This window comes from Emydura macquarii, unplaced genomic scaffold (genome assembly GCF_026122565.2).
Source record: "Emydura macquarii macquarii isolate MOO-44397 ecotype Brisbane River unplaced genomic scaffold, CSIRO-AGI_Emac_v2 contig_3220, whole genome shotgun sequence".
NCBI lineage: Eukaryota > Metazoa > Chordata > Testudines > Chelidae > Emydura > Emydura macquarii.
In genome coordinates, this window is record NW_027133357.1 from 3,039,207 (window position 1) to 3,060,400 (window position 21,194).

The following is a 21,194-nucleotide window of genomic DNA, read 5'->3' on the forward strand; positions in this document are numbered from 1 at the left end:
TACGTTGCCTGCACAGCGAGGCTCGTGGCAGGAGGCGGGTGTTTGAATGTGCAGGTGGTGTGGTGGACAGAGGCATGGACAGATCCAGGTGCGGTCAACTACAGCTCAAGTTGCTCCTTATTCTGTACAAAGGCCAGTGAGCTCTCAGCCTCCAGCCTGGCTGGGTCCTTGGGGGACGGGAAGTGTCTGATGTCAATTCCCTTATCTGGCCAAGACCTAGAGACCAGCAATTGGCCCATCTCCCTCTTCCTAGCCACCTCCCAGATATCCAGTTCCTGGCCCCATTAGAGTCAAAAGCGGGGTTCCCATTGACTTCAGTAGGACAAGGTTGTGGCTCGGGGGGACCTTGAGAGCCTTCCCACTGCAGCCCCCACAAGGGTCACCAGAGGTTTGAACCCTGGGCTTTCCGAACTCATGGCACACGCTTCTAGCGCAGCGATACTCCCACTGAAGCTCAGGAGCTGCAAGGGGCTCTTCAGTGTGTCTCCTGTGGCTCTTTGCAGCATGTGATATTAAAACACCCTGTGATTTAATTATTCATCACTCCACATTATTAACCAGTCAGATGCTTTTACTGTGTTGTTAACCAATTGTAGTTGATACACTAGTAATACTTGGTCAGCCGTTTTACTGTGAGACTAATACGTATCTAAACTAAACATTTCCCCGGTCATACTGTTTAAATATAAATATGTGGTACTGTAGTAAATGAAACAACACATTCACACGACTGGCTTTTTGGAGCAATGTTGATCACTAATTTGGTTCCTGACCCACTGCGGTCTGAGTATCGCTGCTCTCGCCCTTGAGTTAAAGGAGTAACTCCTCTGTCGGGTGGTGGTAGCAGTAGACACATATCTAGACCAGCCACTAGAGGTGGACAAAGGCTCATGTGCTAGTGTGGGTTGCTCCGGGGAACAGGATAGGGTTGTGTATCCACTAGTAACAAATAGCGATGAGCCTCCCTTGTCTAGCCCTCACCAGCAGAGTGTCACTGGGCGGGAGGGAAAGGATCATATTGCTATCCCCATTTTACAGCAGGGGGAGACTGAGGCCCATAAAAACTGAGTGACTTGACCAGCGCTGGGAACAGAACCCTAGTGTCCTGGCCATGGAGGGGCCCTGCTCTACCCACTAGGCAGCACTCCCTCTCTCGCACAGGAATGTTGACACCTACAGTGGCCAGCCTTGCTGAATGTCTCTGCTGCAGACTGGCACTCCCAGCCCGCAATCTCTGCTCTGCCACAGACTCCCTGGGCTACGCTAGTTCCCGTCCCTGTGCCTCAGTCTCCCTCTCTGTGACATGGGGATAAGGACACTGTCCCAGCTTCAGCTGTGAGCCTAAGTGGCGCCATGCTGTTCCTGGACGGAGCTAATTGTGGGTCAGCCTTGCAGCTCGTTGGGAAGGTGATGAGCTGTAGTGCCTCTGGGGGCATGTTAGTACAAGACGAACATCCCCTGCTGGGCTCTGATTTAACTCTGCACCCGCCCTGCGCTCAGGGTTGGGCTGCTCCCGCCCAGAGCCCGACATGCCCGAGGACTCCCAGCTGGTGTGACTCAGCTGCATAGGCTCTGTGACTCTCTGCCGATTCGGTGCTTGTGAGTGCGGGCTGCCACCCAGCAGCACGGTCTTCCTGCCTTCCCATCTCGAGAGCTGCTTTGCTTGGCCCACATCTGATTGCAGTCACAGACTCACCAAGTGTGTTCTGTTGATCGGATGTGGCCCGGGACTGGCAGAGCAGGGGGGCTGTGGGTTCGGGTTGAGGGGCCTGGGCGGAGCTGTACGGCGATGGGGCAGGATTAGAATGAGAGGGAGGGCTGTGGGTTTGGGGTACGTTGGCAGTCATGGGGGGATGGGATTTGTTTGGCTGCAGCCCATGCATCCCCCTTTCATCCGTCTGTATCACACCCATGCACACCTCCCCTCCCGACACACGCACATGCACCCCCCTGCACACGCACCTACCCCTTCCTTCCCCTCTAGTGCGTGTGTCTCTCCACTGCAAACAAGAAAAGTCACGTCAGTGTTGACCGGGCCCTGCAGATTCTGATTGCCGGGGCATCCCGGGGCCCCCACACATGGCGCCTGGGCAGCGCCCTGCTGGAGGCTGACAGCCAGTCTGTCTGTGCCCCCTTGGCCCTGCACCAGGTGGCAACAGCTCCATGGGAGAAGCTCCCTGGCGGGCCTGCATCCGAGCTCTTGTGCACTATAAACTAGCCCCTTGCCACCACTTTGGCGCCCAGCCTGGGAACGGTTCAAGGGGGGGCCGGTTCCTGACGGCTTCGCCCATGATGCTCTGCCAGGGACCTGCCTAACGCTGGCCCAGTCTGGGGCAGCTGCAAGGCAGGTCTGCTGGGCTGGGGAGATTGTGGGGCCTCGTGCTCAGGCCTGGGGGACCCCTGAGTAGCAGTCACCCCAGGCTGGCAGGGCTGGGATCTGACGAGGGGCAGGCCGGGGAAGGAGCATGCTGAGCCCTGGGGGGGAGAAAGGGCACTTTGTTGCATTGGAGCCATCCCTCCCTGCTGATCTAGGAGGATCCCCGAGGGGGACGCTGTGTGGAGCAGCCTGCCACAGGCCCTGTGGGGGCAGGCTGCAAGACCCATGTCTAAGGGGGAGAACGGCTTCTCTCTGCCTGTGTCCTGCTCCAGAAGCCGTGTGGGGGCGTTGTGCTGTGGGGGCGGGTCGCTGGGGACTGGGTGTAATGGCAGGACAGGAAAGTGAGCGGGTCTGGCAGACAAGTGACAGCAGCCGAAGGGGGATCTGTCGTCGTGGGGGCCCTGCAGGGGGCGGGGAAGCCCATTGCTAGAGCCAGGCCCAGTGTGGGACCAGGTGTCTGGGAATGTGCTGCTGGGGCTGACCCGCTCACTTGGCACCCACTTTTATTGGGGTGTCAGCGACTATCCGGGTGACAGGTTGTGCGCCTGTGAGCACGGCGTGCAGATCGGTGTGCGCACATTTGTGTGGGTGCAGATGGGCGTGTGTGTGCACACTAGTGTGTGTGCTGGCGGTGCTCGCCCAGACGCTATTTGTACCCCCTGTTACTTGCTGTCACTGTGGCTGGAGGAAGGGGACAGCGCAGCCTGCTAGATGACCTCTTCCTTGGGCTTGGATCTTTTTCTTGCCCAGCTGTCTTTAAATACGGGAGCTCCATCTATTGCCAGCCCCATGGGTGCTGGGCAGAGGTGCTGGCCTAGGTATCTCCCTCCCTCCCTGCCAGTTCCCCCAAAGAGGCAATGCCCCCGTTAGCTGGGCTCTGCAGTCAGGGCAGAGAGCCAGGCCATGTGCCATAGTTGACCCGTGTCTCTCTCACACTGAGAAGCGTCTGTTCCTCACAGCCCCAGTGCTACTGATCATTCCGGCTTTACCATCCTCCATCAGAGCCGTATCCCTCCCTAATCCCTATGGCAGCCTGAGCAGCAGGGCAGGTGAATGTCCTGGCAGTGTCCCCCTGCCCGGTCCTGAGCACTTCTCCTTACTGGGATCCCAGATGTTCTGCTACTCTGACCCACCCTGCGGCCCCGCTGCTCCTTCTCCCCTCAGACACACATCCATCCGTTCCTCTCCCGACCAGCACCCCAGCGTGCAGGATAGCTGTGAGTGACAGCTGCGAAAGCCTGAGTGCTGCTTCTATAAAGCCCTCAAAATCAGACCTCGCAGGCCATTCCCCGCTACTGTAGCAATGGGCTTCTTTAGGGAAATGATGCCTCAGCTTCACAGATCTCCCTGCTGGGGGACCTTTCTTCCTGTCCAGCTGACATTTGTACATTCTCAAGTTCATCTCATGAAATCCACTTGTAATGGGCTAGAGTCCACCCTGGCTAGCAATTCACCACAGGCAATCCCATTGACCCCTGGGGTGTCCCATGGGGCTTACAGAGGATTCAGAAAACTGAGGGTTGCCCTGATTATTTTGCTTCTGTGTATGATGTATAAAGAAAGCCTGTCTGGCCTGGTCTGCCCTGGTTTTGCTGACAGACTCTCTTAGGGACCGTAGAAAGATTTAGCAGGAGCTCTCACATCTAGATCTTTAACAGAGCTTCATTTCTCCATTATGTTCATTGGCCATCGGAGTTAAATAGGCAAGAAAAGCAAGCACAAAGTGAAGGGGGGGAGGGAGTCTGTCTATGATGTCATAATATCATTAATTCTCCAGTCTGCAGAGAGACCTCCAGGGTAGACAAGTCCTGCTTTTCTAAGCGACCACAAAGGGAGACAAACCCGTTCTCCACCTCCTGCCTCCTTTTGCAGTTTACTGTTAAGGCAGAGCAGAAGACTGCATTGCAAATGGGAATTCTACCTTTGCTCTGGCGATAGAATTGCTCCAGCCGGCAGTGGCCATATCACACCTGTTTGAATGCTGGCACATGCTCCTCAAGCCAGATCTGGATAACATGTCAGTTGCTTGTGGATTTTCAAAGGAGACCATCCAGGTCCTGGACCAAGACCCCTTTGCAATGGGACCTGTACATTATTTATTAGGAATATTACGGTGGCCCTGAAGAATCCCAGTCCTAGACTAGAGCCCCATTGTGCTAGGTGCTGTACAGACACGTCTACGCACATTGGTTGTTTTTTTTTTTTAAATAGAAAGGCAATTGAGCAGGTGGAGCTGGCTTCCTCGTGAAGTTAGTTAGTCTTGCTTCTGGGCAGGGGATCAGTTGTGAATTGACTGGGTTTTCTGCGAGTTCTGTTTGTCAGAGATAAGGCTGAATAGTTGTGGCAAATTTCCACCCTACGGGTTCTTCCCCAGTGGCTTAGGGTCATCCTTTTTCAGGTTGTCTGATTGGCCCCCTCAGTCGCATTGGAATCATTTCTGTTTCCTAGCTGGATGGGTGAAAGTTTGTGAGTAGGAGGAGAATAATAACCCCTCGCTCTTACTTAGCACTTTCATCAGTAGCTCTCACAGCGCTTCATAAAGGAGGGTCAGAATCATTATCTCCATTTTACAGATGGGGAAACTGAGGCATAGGGTGAGGAAATGACTTGACAGGCTGGTGACAGAGATGGGAGTAGAACCCAGATTTGCTGAGAATAATAAACATCAAGGAACACTCTTGTCACAAATCATTTGGGCTCAGATTTGCGATGGTTTCAGGGTTCAGGAGGTTGGTGCAGTGGTTAGGGTCCTTGCCTATGACTTCGGAGACCTGCGTTGAATTCCCTACTCTGCCACAGCCTTCCTGTGACCATGGGAGAATCACTTAATCTCTCTGTGCCTCAGTTTCCCATCTGTCCAATGGAGCTAATAGCCCTGCCCTGCCTCACAGGGGGGTGTGAGGATCAAGACATGACAGACTGATGTAAAGGGCTGTATGAGAGCTAGGGATGATTGTCATCCTTTCACGGATTCCTGCCGGGACTGCTCAGGGACAAGAAGGCACCCACCAAGCGCAGCGAAGCCACTGCGCCAGTTTCATTTCCGTAAATGTCAGCGAATGGGCTGTTGTGCCATCTGGCTGGCCCCTGCTGGCCGTGCATGCAGGGTGAAATGGAATTTCCTACTGCGGATCCTACCCCCGTGGAACTAGGAAAGCTTCAGTCTCTCTGAAAGCTTCACCCATTGCCTTTGTGAGCATATAACATCACCGCGCCCTTCCTGAGCCACAGCGACTAAGAGGCACATGGAGTGACAATTCCCCCCCTGTGCAGAAGGGCCCCCTCAAGGTGCCTGCTTCTTCTGCCCCACTGCTGCCACCTGGATTAATATGACACTGAGGACTTTCACCTACCAAATACCGTGGTAACACATCATAGTGTCTGTTCTTACCAGTTTAATATCCGATATGTCCTTTATCTGCGGACTCTATATTAAATGGATTCTTAGAACAGGGAGCTGGATTATGAGCCTGCTCCATCCACTCCGTTCATTGACTTGGTACTGCAGTATTTCCAGGAACAACACATCCTCCGCGAGCCAAAGGCACTTAAGGGCTGATGGCAGCTCTGTGTCCAGCACAGCACTGCTGCCCAGGGGTCAGATGCAGTTCCCGGAGGGTTGGCTGAGCGCTCCCCAGGGGCCCCACACATTTGCTGTCATCTAGCCACTAGGTGTTGGGTGTCCGCTCCCTACCCTGCCCCCACCGGTCTTCGTTGTTTCTGGACCGATCTCCCCCTGCCCCCACCAATTAATTCCTAGCAAACTCATGGCTCAGCAATGCAGCCTCTCTTCTCTGCCACAAATCCTCCTTTCCGTAGGGTTCAGCTTGTTCTCCTGCCGCCGGCTGGCTGAGTGGGGCGGCCCGGCTCATGCCGAGCTGTTCCAAACCACAGACATGTAATGAGGCAGACAGCGGACTTCCCTCGCTGGAGTTGCTCTGAGGTCGCGGGGAGGGGTGGGAGCAGGGGGGTGTGTTTGGGGGTGGGGGGATGTTAAATCAGAGAGGAATGTCACTTCTGCACATACGGTCCAGATCGCTCCTTTCCCATCCTGAGCGCTGGCTCCCCCCCAACCCTCACAAACTTTCTTCAGAACTTCACGCACATCTGCTAGGGGCTTAAAACCACGCTGCCACGTTCGGGGGCATCAAAGCGAAGGTTTAGCCAAAGTTTAAACCCAGCCGCAGCTGGCGAGGGGCCAGCGAAGTCACTGCTGCCCCAGTGAAGTGCAACCTCCCGTGCTTCCAGCTGCTGGAGGAAGACATGGGGTTACTACCTCGCCTGGCAAAGGGCCAGTGCAGCAGCCCAGACAGGAGTGAGGGTTGCCTGAGCTAAAGGGGGCTGAATCGGATGTTAAAGCTAGAGGCATGGGGCCTGGTGAACCCTCTCTCCTGCCCCCACACCGCTGACCTGCATTGTGTCTCGGCCAGCGGGTGCGTTGTGGGGCCAGCACAGAAGAGCTGATAGTGAAGGGCATTTGGTGCTTCCCCTTGGATCTGAGATCTGCCCCCAAGAGATCATTTGGAGTTGGATCAAAGATCCGAGGAAAGGAGAGAGTATCCCGTCCATAGGGCATAAAGGCAGGGTGCAGCATCTGAGAGGCTAGCCACCACAGTGGTGGGATAGACCCGGGGTCCCTAGGTGTGATGGGATGATGATATCTACCACTGTTCATCTGCAGACCCCAAAGCGCTTTACAAAGGGAATCAGTATCATCATCCCCACCTTACAGAAGGGAAACTGAAGAGAGCAGGGCGTGACCCAAAGGAGGGACTGAGCAGAGCCTGGGAAGGGCTGGGAAGCTGTACTCAGAGTGGATAGCTGAGGGCAGACAGACCGGGGGGTCCAGTGCCTGGTGTGTGAGGAGGGCCCAGTGCAGGGCTGGGGTGGGAGACTCATAAACCAGCCCCCAGGAAGGGCTGTGGTTGGACTCAGTGCGTTCACTGCCGCTGTATAAGGAAGGGCAGGCGAGCTAAGCCGCACTCACGCCACCCATGGTGGGTGCCGTTTAAGGAGAGATCGGCTAAGGTGGATGGCGGGTCAAATGCCAGCCTCATTCCTGCTGCCTGCGGAGTATCCCTTGCAAACCAGGGAGCTGGTCACGCTAGGCTGGCTGCTCTGTGGTCACGTGATGCAGTACCGAGGTGGTGCCCATCCAGGGGTGGGGTGTCGGAGCCTAGCTAGGTGCTGGGAGGAAGCCTCCTGGCATGCTACTGTCCTGCCTGTTGGGAGGGGGTGTGTGCTCTGGTCGGGGCCTTTGAGGGGGTCCCCTGCTGGCTTAGCAGCACAGTTTGAACTGAGGACCCCCAGCACCACCTCTGACACTTGAGGCAAAGAAGAAAGTCCGCTCCCTGGTGACTGTAGTAGGTTGTTATCCACTGGGGCGCCAGCCACTAGTGGGGGAATATTGCACACTGCTAACATGTGCCGGTTTAACTTTCCACCAGTGCGGATGGGCTTTAAAGGGCCCGATCCTGTACATTGCTGAGCACTCTCCACTTCTGCCGAGGAAGCAGGGGCCCTCAGCACTTCCCGGGGTAGCTTGCAAATCTCTCCCGCCTCTCTTTTCCTCTTCACACGCAGCTGGCTTGGTTCTCGCCAGGGTGACACTGCGCTCTTGTCTCTCGCCCCCTTCCTCTCTCACCCCATCCATCTGTCTTGTTCCTCCCACCAGGCAGGGCCGGGGAGTGGCCGGGCTGGGAGCCGGAAGGCTTGTTGGTGTTGGTGCTCTTCCCGTTCCACGTGCTCCAGCTGTTGTTGGGGCGAGATACAAACAGTGCAGTGTTCTGGGAGCTCCGGCCCAGCTGGCTGCCTGACAGCCCCTCTCTTCATCCGCCGGCGGAGACAGGGCGTGGGGGTGGTCTGTACATGATGGATCGGAGTGGGAGACAGTGGCTCTCCGTCTCGGAGCCAGCGCTTTCCTCACCTTGCAGCCGGAATGACCTTGGAGAGCCCTCCAGCCACTTAACCTGGCCATCAGTGGGAGCTAGTCTGTAGATTGCAGGCGCCCGGCTGGGGTGTGATTGCTCCGGGACTCTGCAGAGAGGAGAGCTCCGCTCCCCACACATGGGATTGCTCCCTGCTGAGTGCTTTGCAATGGGGTTGAGGAGGGGGACACTGGAGTCACCTGCACCCAGATTCCCAAAGGGGTTTAGGCTCCTAACTCATGTTGATTTTAATGGGAATTAGGCGCATAACTCCTTTAATAATCTGGGCCCTAGAGATCATGCTTAGCGTGCAGGGAGCACTCCTTCCTCCTCCTGGTGCCTTGTCCACATTAACCTTGTATCCGTCCCAGCCCCTATGGTAATGTAGTCACTGCGGCCACTTCTGCAGGAGTCTTTAGGGACCCTACGTGGGGCCTCAAGTGTTTAACGTGACCCACAGCCCCTCCAGCAGCCCCACTGTGCCCCCTACTGATTCAGATGAGGAGAGTGCCTGTCTCTGAATTACCTAGTCTGTTCAGGTCCCCCATCCAAACACTAACACAGCTGTGTGCTGCTTAGCTTGGCATAACAGTCTAGTGTGATAGGAGTGCAGATGAGGCTTAATGAGTGGGTTAATGTGAGTATTGCTTCCACCTACTGGATGGAATCAGCACTGCTGCACTGTGTGTCATAGGCCCCATACTGCTAACAGCTAAAGGAGATTCTTCTATAGATCAAGTGGCAGAGCCTGTGCTTTGGGAGTGGGAGGAGCTGCGTTCTTACCACAATGTTACCAATGGTTGTGCTGTACAGTGTACCGACCGCTGGGAAGGACCTAGGGGACCACAGGCTTGTTGCAGAGTGATGGTCATGGTATAAGGGGGCTGAGGGTGCACATTCCCTGCTGGACACAAGTTCTGGCCTGGGGCATGCAGGTCTATTCCGAAGGAGAGCTGTTTCTCATTTCCCCTTACAAAGGGCATTGTGGGTCTTCTCCTGGCTTGACTGCAGGAGGCAGGGGTGTTGCCTTGGAAAAGGAATGGCTTTGATTGACTTTGAGGACCTTGTACTGCCAATATCCTTCAATGACAGACAACCCCCCCCCCCCCCCTATAAGGGGCAGGCCATGTCTTTTCCATCCACTCAGGTTCCGATCAGTCCACGGGGTTCAGAAATCACAGCGAGGCGTCGCGGGCTAGAACCTATGTAACTTAAACCCTAACAGCATTTGGGGCTTGAAATTATGGACTGAATTGAGGGATCCCATAAACGACTGTCCTCTCTCCCTTATGGGCCCTTTGCTGTTACTGAAGTAATACCTTCAGGCCTCGCTCAACACTGGGATCCTAGTGTGCTAGGTGCTGTACAAACACAGTCCCTGCCTGCTGTGTAGGGATAATGCAGCAGTGCCTTTGGGATGCTCCTAGCTTCCATGTGCATCGCCTCCTGGATGGTTTCCTTCCACCATCAGTTTTAAAGGGAAAAGAAGTCCTTCCCCCTTTCGCCCCTTCCTCCCCCCCGATAAATGGGAGCCGCTTCCTTCTTCACACCCTTGCTGGGGAAAAGAAAACAGAGCAAAGGATGTAATAATAATGGTGTTGAATAATATTCAAGTAGAGCATAGCTCAGAATATCCGCTGCTGTGTGCAAGAATGCTAATTTACAGAGTTCAGAGTGGGTCGGAAGATAAAGTTTCTGTTCCATGGAAATTCCAATGTTTCAACGTCTGTTTTCATTCCAATCTGGAGAAGTGCAAATTTGCTGCGGAATAGAAATTCTGGAATATTTCAGTTTGGAAACACTGAACGGTTTCATTTGGATAACACTGGAGTGTATCGTTCCGACAAGGCAAAACCGTTTTGTTTGGATAACGTCAAAGTATTGTAATAGAATATGCAATAGTAGGTTGTGTTTGATAGAGTCTGTATCTTAACATATTCTATATTTAAAATATATTAAATATTTCTATTAAATATTAAAAGCGAATATCTCAATAGACGAGCAAACTCTACATGAATTTGAAGCGCTGCATTCAAGGTGATTCTTTTTGCCATTTTTCTGGTGACAGTTTCATCAAAGACCTGCAAAATGTTTTGATTTTTGACAAAAATACATTTCTGGTGCGAAAACATTTCCCTCCCAAATTTTCTGCCTAGTTCTAGTAGCTTTGCAGGAAGCAATAGGGTCACTGCTCTGCTCAGGGCCCAAGCATAATTTTTTTGGGCTCAGTACAAACTTTTAACCCCTCCTGTAATGGGGGTTGCAGCCCTGGTAAAGTGTATCTTTCCACCACCCCTCCCCCACATGTGGGGGCCCTGCCTCTGCTATGGGTGCAGAAGGCTCTAGCACAATGTCTTCCCCATGCGGCCCAGTGCAGTTCCTTAGTGTGGTTACACTGGAACCATTGCTCAGTGCACTGGTTCCTCGTGCCCTAGTCTTACGCTGGCATGGGTGGCTGCCCCAAAGCCCGTTTGCCTACAGTAGGCAAGCTGTAGCATGCCATTGCCTTGGGGGCACCCCCCTAGAAGGTGGGTCACTCCTGCGCTCAGTCCATGGCCTTTCTGCCATGGGGTGGTTGTGGACAGTTGCCTCTCTCGGAAATGTGTGGAACTCACCTATTCAGTCGTCTGGCATAAGCCGCCCAGCAGATGGCAAAATGTAGCCATTTTCAGGCTTGACTGCGGCTCTGGATTCAGGCCGGCAGCTTATTATTATATAAATTAGGTATCTGGTGGGAGCAGCGAGGAGCTCCAGTTGTGGCTGGGGCCCCATTGTGCTGGGTGCTACACAGACACAGAACCAAAAGACAGTCTCTGCCCCAAAGAGCTTACAGGTCCCCTGTGCCATGACCAACCCACAAGCCCCCTCAACACAGCAACTGCAATGGAGTGAAAGGCCCTGATAATGATGGGGTCATCCTATGGATGGGGGGCGGGGTGCTCTGAGCAAGTGCATGTGACACTGCTGGGGGTGTGTACGCGTGTCAGGCCAGCAAAGCCCTGCAGTGCCACCCCAAAGAGAACCAGTCCTGATCCCCTAAAAGTCCCTGCTGCTGGATCTGGATGCTGAAGTCTCCTGCGGTGAGAGGCCAGTCTCCTTTTACTCCTGGGGGCTTGCGTTAGCCCTGGGCCAGCGAGCCGGGGCTGCTTTTCACTTTCTCAAACAGGGAACAAACTCGGTTTTGGGTTTAGCGTTCGGGTCCCTCGCTGGAAAGTGAAAGCAGCTCAGTGGGGGAAGTGGGAGCCAGAGACTCCGGGAGCTGCTGTTGGTTGGAGGCGGGTGGGGGCTTGATGGAGATGGCTGTGGTGTTTCCTGCACTGTAGCTGGCTTTTGGGAGGAGCTCATGGCAGAGCTGGGTGCATCTTCTCTGGGCTGAGATTGTTCTGCCTTCTGTCAAGTGGAGGAGGCCTAGGTAGAAAGCTCTAAATGTGTCTCCTATCCACTGTCCCTTCAATCCAAGCCAATCTGGGCAGAGCGTGGTTGGTTTGGTGAGTGAGGAGTTACAACACAGGGGGCTTAGCGAGGGGCCTTCCGGATTCAGGTCAGGTTGTGGGTGAAGATTTGCTTGAGGTCATCGAAGGTCGCCTGGAGCTTTTGTTTTGTAATCCTTGTACCGAAAGGGCCCTGCCACCGAGGTGATGGGTGCCACAGAAGTGAAGAAACAATCGTTGGAACATAGGCGCTGCCAGGCTGGATCGGAGCTGGAATCCGGCTACCCAGGCTCCTGTCTCTGACAGCGGCCAGCACCGGCTGCTTCAGAGGAAGGCGTAAGAACCCCACAGCAGGCAGAGGTGGGACAATCTGTACCTGTGTAGGTCTTATCCCTGACATCTAGTGATTGGCTTAAACCCTGCAGCAGGAGTTTTACTGTCATGGCTGTGGATCTGTCCTTACAACATGGGTATCCATCCTTCAAGAGTGGGAGGGGTGCGCCCCAGCCAGTGCTCAAACCTCATTACCTAGGTGTTTGCTCACACTACAGGCTAATGTTCCCTTCATAGCCATTTGCATGCAGACCTGCCTCTGTTGCAATCTAATTACACTGAACTGCACTCCCCAATTTACTGTATCCCTTGGACACTGTGTGGCTGGCGTGGATTCAGTGCTGTCTGGCTGTTCAGTCGGGGAATACCTGCCCAGGGCATCCCAGCAGGCCCTCCATGTTTGGGGGAAGATTGCATACCAGGCCTGCTGTGAGACAGCTTGATGAAGGACGTAGCACAGGGACTCAAAAGAGCTGAGATCTGTTCCTGGCCCTGTCGCTCTCTTAATGTGAGACTTTGAACGAGACTTTTCCCTTCTTGGTGCCTCAGTTTCCCTGACTGTGAGATAAGAGTTGATAGTGAGACAGACTCGCCTGCGTAAAGTGTTTTGAGATCCTCAGGTGCTGTAGGGTAGGAAGGGTGGGCTAGTGGTTAGGGGCACTGGACGGGGACTCAGGCGCCCTGGGGTCAGTTCCTGGTTCCCTTGGGCAAGTGACAGTTTCCCATTGGTACAAGAGGGATAACAGCACGGCCCTGCCTCAGAGGGGTAAATCTGGTAAAGGTTGTGAGGTGCTCAGCTAGCACAGTAATGCGGGCTGGAGAAATACCCAGATAGCTACCGAGTGGTCAGTGTCTGGTACGCATTAAAGAGCGGCTGGTTTCCGGAGGTGCAGAGTGACCCTGGCTCTTATGGGCCATGGGGTGGTGGCAGGCTCGTCCCTTGGAGTCACATGCCCATGCATGGATTTTGTGTCCCCAGCCAAACATTCATGGGGGAGCTGCCAGCTGCAGGGATCACGGGAAGGAGTGCTGTGCCCAGCCGAAGCCCCCACCCCAGGGAACAGGCCAGGACTGCTCCTGCTGCTGGCGTCTTCAGGGCTGACTGGGGCATGCTCTGCCATCAGTGTGGTGGAGCCCCCCCTATCCACCCACCCCAAGGCTGGGGGAAGGATCTCTGGGATGCCCCACCCCTCTCTAGCGCCTCACGTTTTCAGAGCCTGTGGGAAGCATTAACTAATTAAGGACCGAGGTGCTGGAGAAGCGAAACTACACCTCCTTCTGCCTGACCTGGGGAAGCCCGGCTGGAGAGCCCAGGATGCCCGGAGATGCTGGGAAAGCACCAGGTCTTAGGGAATTACCTGGCTGCACTGTGCAGGCACAAAGCATCTTGTGTGTGGGTTGTGGGGGTGATCTGTGCTGACAGTGGGTCGCTCCCTATAGGAGAATCGAGAAATCTCACTGCCGGCCACATGCCCCGCCCTGCCAGGGGCACAGGCTGTGCGGTAATTAGTAGGAGGAGGCTGAGGGCTCGGTGTCCTTCTGTTACCGAAACTAGAACTGGCCCCTTCTGCTCCATCCCCGTGGCCAATGCTGCTTGGCCATGTCCCCAGCCCCTTTAGTGGGAGCTGGCTCAGCTCTCTAGGAGACTGTACCTGCCTTCTGGTGACCCCATCCCACCTAGCTCTGCCCCTCGGTGCCGCCCCGCGCCCCCTTTGTGCATTTGCAGATGGGTGTCCCTGGCTCAGCCGAGCTGGACAGCCTGCGACCGTGCACCATCTCCCCGAGCTCCCTCCTACCAATGCTCTCTGGGTGCTGGGTCCAGGCCTCAGCCCCCAATCAGTGCAGCCACACGGGCAGCCATGGTGCCTGGAGTCCTCTGTTTAGCTGTGTTTGTCAAGGGCAGCAGCAGCCCCGACTCCCCCCCACTCTTCCCAGCCACAGCGCCTCCACGCAAACCCATGGGGGGGCTCCTGGACCAAGAGCGCAGCCACGTCCTCAGCCCCTGCTGCCAACACGGCATGGGGGGTGGAGGGGGCTGCAGTGGAGACAGTGGCTAGTAGCTGGGCTGAGAACCCACCAACTCGCTGCGCAGAGACCATTCTGCTGACAAGTCACGGGGAAGGCTTTGCTTGATCACTGAGCTGAAATGGCCTATAGTGTCCTGATCGCTGGCACCTCCCTCCCTTCAGCCCCTCTGCATCACTGCCCAGCCTCTGTGAGGCATGGACACCCCCGCTCAGACAGGCCGCCTCCCTGTGCCCCCTGCCCATCTCTGAGGTGCCTTGCTCTAGACCCTCAATTATTTTGGCTCCTAACTCCAGCAGAGCTGGGGGCGGGCAGGGCGGGGAATAGCAGGAGGCTGCAGGTCGGGATGAATGGGCCCTGGCAGACCTGGGTTGAGGGGGCAGCCCAAGGCTGGGATAACAAGGCAGGGGGACTATGTAATGGGGACTGAAGGCCTCAGGAGGCCTAGATGGAGAGCTCCACGCTCCCTAGGGCCCGAGCTGGCTGGAGGTCTCCAGCACCGAAGGGCTGCTGCATCGTTCTGTGTGTATCCCTGATGCACCCCCAGTGCAAACAGTGAATGGAGTTGGGGGGCCGGAGCTGGGGCACGGGCGCCTCCCCGGTCCCCCCACGTTACCGCATGTCTCACAGGGCTGCTGCTTGCCCTTTCCGTAGTCCCCGGCCAGACTCCCTCGAATTGCCCACGGGGGCCTGGTTGACCTACTCAGCCACTGACCTGAAAGGGGGCCAAGCTCATCCAGGCCCATCTGTGGTGGGGAAGCCCCATGGGTGTATGGCTCCCCTCTCACACCCACCCCCCCCCCAATCGCTGGGCCTTTGGGATAAACGGCAGCTGCCACCCAGCCTGGAGCTGCCCTTCCTCACTCCAGCTGAGGGCTGATTGACAGCATGGGAGATGGGCTTTTCCACACGGTCTGCTGAGCCTGGGGAATCAGCCCCCGGTGCCTGAGGGCGGGTGGCCGCCAATACCTGCCGCCTGGCTCCCTTCTTCCCAGCTACCCCGACGAGCAGCTCATTGCGCCGGAGAGAAGTTCTGCCGGGCAGTCAGGTCGGGCCAGTGCCCTGACGTTGGGGCACCCATGGGCCACAGACCTGCCCTGCCCCTGCTGCTGCCCGGCAAGACGGAGAGGCCCAGGTTTGCATAGGCGCTAGCTGGGAGGAGGAGGTCTGGACGACCCAGAGGTGGTGGGGAGGTAAGAGAATGAGAGACTGGGGCGATCTGTCTCCTGTCACCCTCACCCGCCTGGGGCTGCTCTCCCGAGATCTCAGCTCCCCTTGGGATGCCGATAGCTTTGATTTTCCAGCCCCCGGTGGGCTCAGCTTTGCTGGCCCAACACACCTTCATGCAGGGCTGCCGGGGCAGCACACCCCAGTTGGCGCTAACAGGCGAGGCCCACCCACACAGTCCCTGCCCCGTCACAGGCATTGACCAGACAGGCTGCTGCTCATGGATCTGTCTCCTGGCCACTGGAGCGCTCTAAGAGCTGAGCTCAGTTTGGGGGCGCTGGACGGGTGCTGGCCTCGGCCATAGATCTGTGCGTGCGAACCCTCTGTGCCATGTGGAAACTCTGGGGGGAAGGTGCCTGTGCCCGCCCCAGCTCTGACCCTCGAGCTGTAGCCAGTGATTTCAGGGGGGGGATTTTTGAATACCATGGGACTCGCTGGCTGTGAAGGGGGATTTCCGGCTGTGTGTGTGGGGGGGGACGAATGCACCAGCACATGTTGTGGGTGTGCGGTTCCTGTGTGGATGTGGGTTTGTACATTCCGTGTGTGTGAATCCCCTGGGTGAAATCCTGGCTCTGCTTAGCTCTGTGACAAAACCCCTTCTGCTCTGTGTGTTGGGGGGGGGGGGGGGATGTTTCTTGCTGATGTTAAAATTAGTAAAACTTCAGTGGGCAAAAAAGGGGTGGGGTGGGTGTAGGAGAGACCACAAATGCCAGCCCTCGAATCAAACATGCAGCATATCTAAGGGTCTTGTGGCACGTCCAGTGAGCAGGGGGCTGTCTGCTGGATGATGCTGTGCGTTGTGGTCCTGGCTGGCTCGTGGCAGTGGGGCTGGGTTGTTGTGGGGTCCCTGCCGTTGTGGGGGGGTGGCGCTGTGATAGGTGAGCTCAGCACTCTGCAGCCTGGCCCAAGGGCAGCTCAGAGCCTGCTGGGGTGCTGAAGCTGGATTTAACCACCTGGAACCAGGAATCCTTCCCCTCTGTAAAGTGAACCCCTCAAACCAGGCCCGATTCTGGGGCTCCACAGACCCACTGAGCAGAGGGGTGGTGGGGCTGAATGGGCTTGGAGTCCGCCAGACAGAGGTGCTGGGGCCAGCTTGAAATGTAAATAACGGCGCTAGAGATCCCTACGGCTTCCACCTTACATCCATCCCTGGCGGGGTGGTTAAAGACAAACCTGTGGGCATCTTGCCGGTGGTTTGAACAGCGGCAGGATCAGGCCTTGTGTCCGGAGATCTCATGGATGGTTTTAAAAACTGGACTTAAACATGCTGCAGAGTGGGCTGTAGCCAGCTGGGGACTGACCGGTCTGTCCCTGCGACCCACCCAATCCCTGCTGGAGCTCCAGCTGGGTTTAAAACCTGTAACATCAGTGGGGATGAAGCCTTGGGAAGAACATCCCAAACCCTCCTGTTCTTCCTAAGATCCCGGCCCACGGCCTGTACGGGAAAGAGCAGCTGTCCAGCCCGCTGCGTTCCCGAAGCTGGAACCCCCGTGGGAGGAAGTGTGCTTGCAAAGTACTCCAGAACTGGCTGCTCTTCCGAAGACTTCACACGTAACGCTGCACCTCCCGGGGAGTCGGCTCTCCAGCCTCCTCTCCGAGCTTCCTCGCTGCTCCTTGTGACGAGGGCTGGGTCCGAGCTGCAGAACCTGGATCCAGTTGTGACAGCCCCAAGGTTCGGGGCTGTTTGGATCTGGGGTTTCCCTGGAAGCTGTGGTGGGTGGTGCTGGCAGCTCGGTTCACTCACAGAGCGAGGAATCAGGTGTGAAATCCAGATCAGGATCCGATTGTGGCTTCCCCTCCCTCCAGAAGGGAAAGCCCCCTGGATGGCAGGGTCGCTGGCTGTGTGTTTTCTCTGGGAGCCCTGGGTGTCAAAGTTGCTGCCCTGATCTCTCCTGTAACACACAGCCCGTGGGCTGCGCTCAGTGGAGATAACGTTCTCTCTCCGTCTCTCCTCTTCCAGCTGGGATGAGAGCAGCTCCATCAGCAGCGGCCTCAGCGATGCCTCTGACAACCTCAGCTCGGAAGAGTTCAACGCCAGCTCCTCGCTCAACTCCCTCCCTTCCACCCCCACGGCTTCCCGGAGGAACTCGGCCATAGCGGTATGTGCTGGCCCTGCGCCCTGGCCACCAAGGGGATGTCGAAAGACCCCTCTCCCCCCTTGTGCCTATTCAGTGCTGGTGGAAGGGGCTGGGCTGGCAGACCACAGCGGGACGGCCCATTTCCCAGTGAACGCCTGCTGAGTGCACCAGTGGGTGGGGGATGCATTGATAACATGGGCACCTGGTGACTCAGAACTGGTCTGCAACCATCTCGTCCTACATGGGGGCCTCCCCCCAGCCAGCGGAGGGCAAGAATTTTCAGTCTCTACCCCAGCCCAGCTGATGTCACTCAGCATAGATCCATTGACTTCAGCTGGGCTGCCCCGACCTACCCGCCGAGGGGCTGGCCCCGAGCCTGCTCTGGGTTATAGAGTCTAGGCCGTCTGGGGGCGGGTGTGGGGACTGTCCCATTAATAACACTGCATCTAGAGCCCCGGGTTAGCCTCAGGGCCTGGTACGGGAGCAGAATGAGTATGGCCTTCGGGGTTACGGCATTGGGGCACGAGCCAGGATCCGTGGGGTTGTTCCACGCTCTGGCGTGACTCCTGCATGACCTCCGGTGCTCTGCAGGGGGGCAGCCTGAGGCACTGACGGGGCAGTGACGCCTGAGGACATGCAGCGGGTGAGTGGCGGAGCTGGGACTAGAACCCAGGACTCCAGCCCCTTGCGCCATCCGCAAGGGTGGGAGGCCAGGGATCCAGAGGGGAGAGCCCCTGCGTTCTGCTTCCTGAGCTGCGGCTGCAGCGCCGGGGCCTGCGGCGTCTCGTGGGAGGGTGGTGGGCTGGCGGAGAGCAGCCCCGTCACTTTTCCGTGCCCCCCCGTGCAGCTGCGCACGGACTCGGAGAAGCGCTCGCTGGCGGAGAGCGGGCTGAGCTGGTACAGCGAGGCGGAGGAGAAGGGCCAGAAGAAGCTGGACTACGACAGCGGCAGCCTCAAGATGGAGCACGGCTCCTCCAAGTGGCGGCGGGAGCGGGCCGAGAGCTGCGACGACGCCCCCGCCAAAGGGGGAGAGCTGAAGAAACCCGTCAGCCTGGGCCCGCCGGGGTCCCTGAAGAAGGGCAAGATGCCCCCGGTGGCAGTGACCTCGCCCATCACCCACACGGCCCAGAGCACCCTCAAAGTGGCAGGTGAGGCTGCAGCAGAGGGCGGGGGCAGAGCCGGGGAGGGCGTCGGGTGCTTTCCCCCCCCCGTGCCTTCAGGGGCTTTGCACAAAGCAGTCGCAAGCCCTCCAGGCTATGGGGGCGTGCGAGGGGCACACCAGACTCAAGGCCATCCAAGGTCTGCGATGTGCCGCAGACTGGCCCTGTCTGTGGATTCAGGGCTCCCCCTAGTGGCCGGCACAGGGATCACGACTGCCGGCTGCTCCCATAGCTCCAGGGCAGGGGTTCAATCCCCATAGGTGACTGGAAGAGGCTACGTGCTCAGGATACAGCAGGATCGACTGGGAACCCAGACACTGGACAGTGTGGGCAGCTGGAGATCTCCAGCTATGGTGCCTTTGGTGCCAGCTCCATGTGGCCCATTCAGATCCACCCCACTGGCGCCCTCCGTGAGAGTCGCTGCCGCATGGCTGCAGAGCCCCGACATCCCTCTGATTTCCCAGGGGTGGCGCTGCTGGGGTGGCGCAGGGGTGCAACGGAGCTTTCCCTGCAGATGCCACAGTGATGTCCTGCTGTGACAGCTGCTGGCAAAGAGCCCTTCAGTCCCATCTCCCGGGGGCCGTGCTGGACTGTTCCCCGCAGTGTATTCCTCACCCCGTGGGATCAGCCCATCCTAGTGCCTCTCGTTGGCAAGAACCACAGAACGGAGCATGGCACCTGCTGGGTCTTGTGCAAAAATTAAGTGTAAATTGACGTGACCCAGTGGCTGTTCCCCTTTCACTCTGGGGGAGTTCGTGCCCTTCAGGTTTGGCCAGGAAACCATGCACAGATTCCAGTGGTGAACTACTTTGTCCCCTACTCCAGCGTGGTCTAGTGGAGAGCACTGGACTGTGACTCAGGAGACCTGAGTTCTATTCCTGGCTGTTCCACTGGCCTGCTGGTGAGTTATTTCCCCCTCCATGCTTCAGTTTCCCCCTCTGCCCAACAGGGATAACAGTCCTGGCCTCCTTGGTAAAGCACTTAGGCATCTAGAAATGCTACACAAGAACCAGGGCTCGTTAAATTGCCCACATCACACCTGCTCCATGTGAATTGTTTTGCTTGGGAATTGGCCCTTTCAATGGAGATGAAAGCAAGGCTGTTTGTAGAGCAGAAGCTCCCCAGATGGGATGAAGCTTCTTAGCCACAGGAGCCCACTTTGTGCCAGGAGAAGCCAATCCCAGGTGGGCCAGGGGGCTAGGGCACAGTCTTCTATTGCTCATGACCTTCTCCGTTTCTCTCTGCTCCCTCCAGGCAAACCTGAAGCCAAAGCCACTGACAAGAGCAAGCTGTCCGTGAAGAACGCAGGCCTGCAGCGCTCTTCCTCCGACGCTGGCCGGGATCGGATTGGGGATGCCAAGAAGCCTCCCTCGGGGCTCGCCCGCCCTTCCACCTCCAGCTCTTTCGGCTACAAGAAGCCGCCTCCCACCACTGGCACGGCTACAGTGATGCAGGCAGGTGGCTCAGCCACGCTCGGCAAGATCCAGAAGAGCTCTGGCATCCCCGTCAAGCCAGTCAATGGGAGGAAAACCAGCCTGGACGTCTCCAACGCCGGTGAGCCTGGCTTCCTGGCCCCCGGGGCACGCTCCAATATCCAGTACCGGAGCCTGCCGCGGCCAGCCAAATCCAGCTCCATGAGTGTCACAGGTGGGCGTGGTGGGAACCGGCCCGTCAGCAGCAGCATCGACCCCAGCCTTCTCAGCACCAAGCAAGGGGGCATCTCGGTGTCCCGGCTCAAGGAGCCCTCCAAGATCAGTACAAGCCGGAACACGCCAGCCCCGGTGAACCAGACGGACCGTGAGAAGGAGAAAGCCAAAGCCAAGGCCGTAGCCCTGGACTCGGAATGCGTCTCGCTGAAGAGTATTGGCTCCCCTGAAAGCACCCCCAAGGCCCAAGCCAGCCACTCGCCTGCTGCCAAGGTGGTCGATCTGCCCCCAACGCCGCTCAGGTAGGAGCCAGGGAACCTCCCAGCACCAGCCCCATTGCCACAGGCAGCCACCCCCCAGGCTAAGCCAGGGCTCCTCACTCTGCGTTTGCCATGAGAGCTGGTCAGACCTTTTCCATCTAAACTGGCTTGTTTGGCTAAGAAATCAAACACCTGAAACCCCAAATATTTCAATTTTGGAAATGCTGCCACAGTGCCTCTTGAGAGTTGTAGTTCAGTTACCTCCTGTCCCTATTCTTCTGTATGGGCTGGGTTCCTCCGCTGGACTCCATCTCCCATGATGCATGTCTTCCCTATCCAAGAGGTGAGACTGTGGTGCATCATGGGATATGTAGTCCAACCAAGGAGTCTGGCAGATCAAGGAGAATTGGAATGTGGGCAATCAAACTACAACTCCCATAAGGCATTGTGGTAGTATTTCCAAGTCAAATATTCTTTTTTTTTTTTCCCCGCCCCAGCTAATATTTATCAGTGTTCAAAACCGTTGCTGAAAAATTGATGTTTTCTGTGGGGGACTTTCTGACCAGTTCAGCACAACTACCCTTCTCTTCCCTTATGGGTACATGAGAGAGGGGCCTGACATGGAAGGGTCAGCTGGCACTGACTCCATAGTGCTTCCTGTAGTTTGTTTTTTTGTTGGTACCCTACGATAACACACCAGTGCTACAATAACACACTGAAATGGGTAGCC

General features: G+C 56.8%; 1 protein-coding gene and 1 pseudogene across 4 annotated transcripts in view; both read left to right on the forward strand.

Moving 5' to 3' along the window:
* The window catches only part of NAV1 (neuron navigator 1), a 255,063-nt gene that overhangs the window by 206,315 nt on the left and 27,554 nt on the right, over window positions 1-21,194 (forward strand). For all 4 annotated transcript variants that reach the window (XM_067531847.1, XM_067531844.1, XM_067531845.1 and 1 more), the window contains 3 exons: window positions 17,281-17,419; window positions 18,246-18,546; window positions 19,813-20,506. In XM_067531847.1, the coding sequence (XP_067387948.1) occupies window positions 17,281-17,419; window positions 18,246-18,546; window positions 19,813-20,506 (1,134 nt within the window). The remainder of the gene's footprint in view (window positions 1-17,280; window positions 17,420-18,245; window positions 18,547-19,812; window positions 20,507-21,194) is intronic.
* On the forward strand, window positions 5,734-5,910 carry LOC137142516 (U2 spliceosomal RNA; annotated as a pseudogene).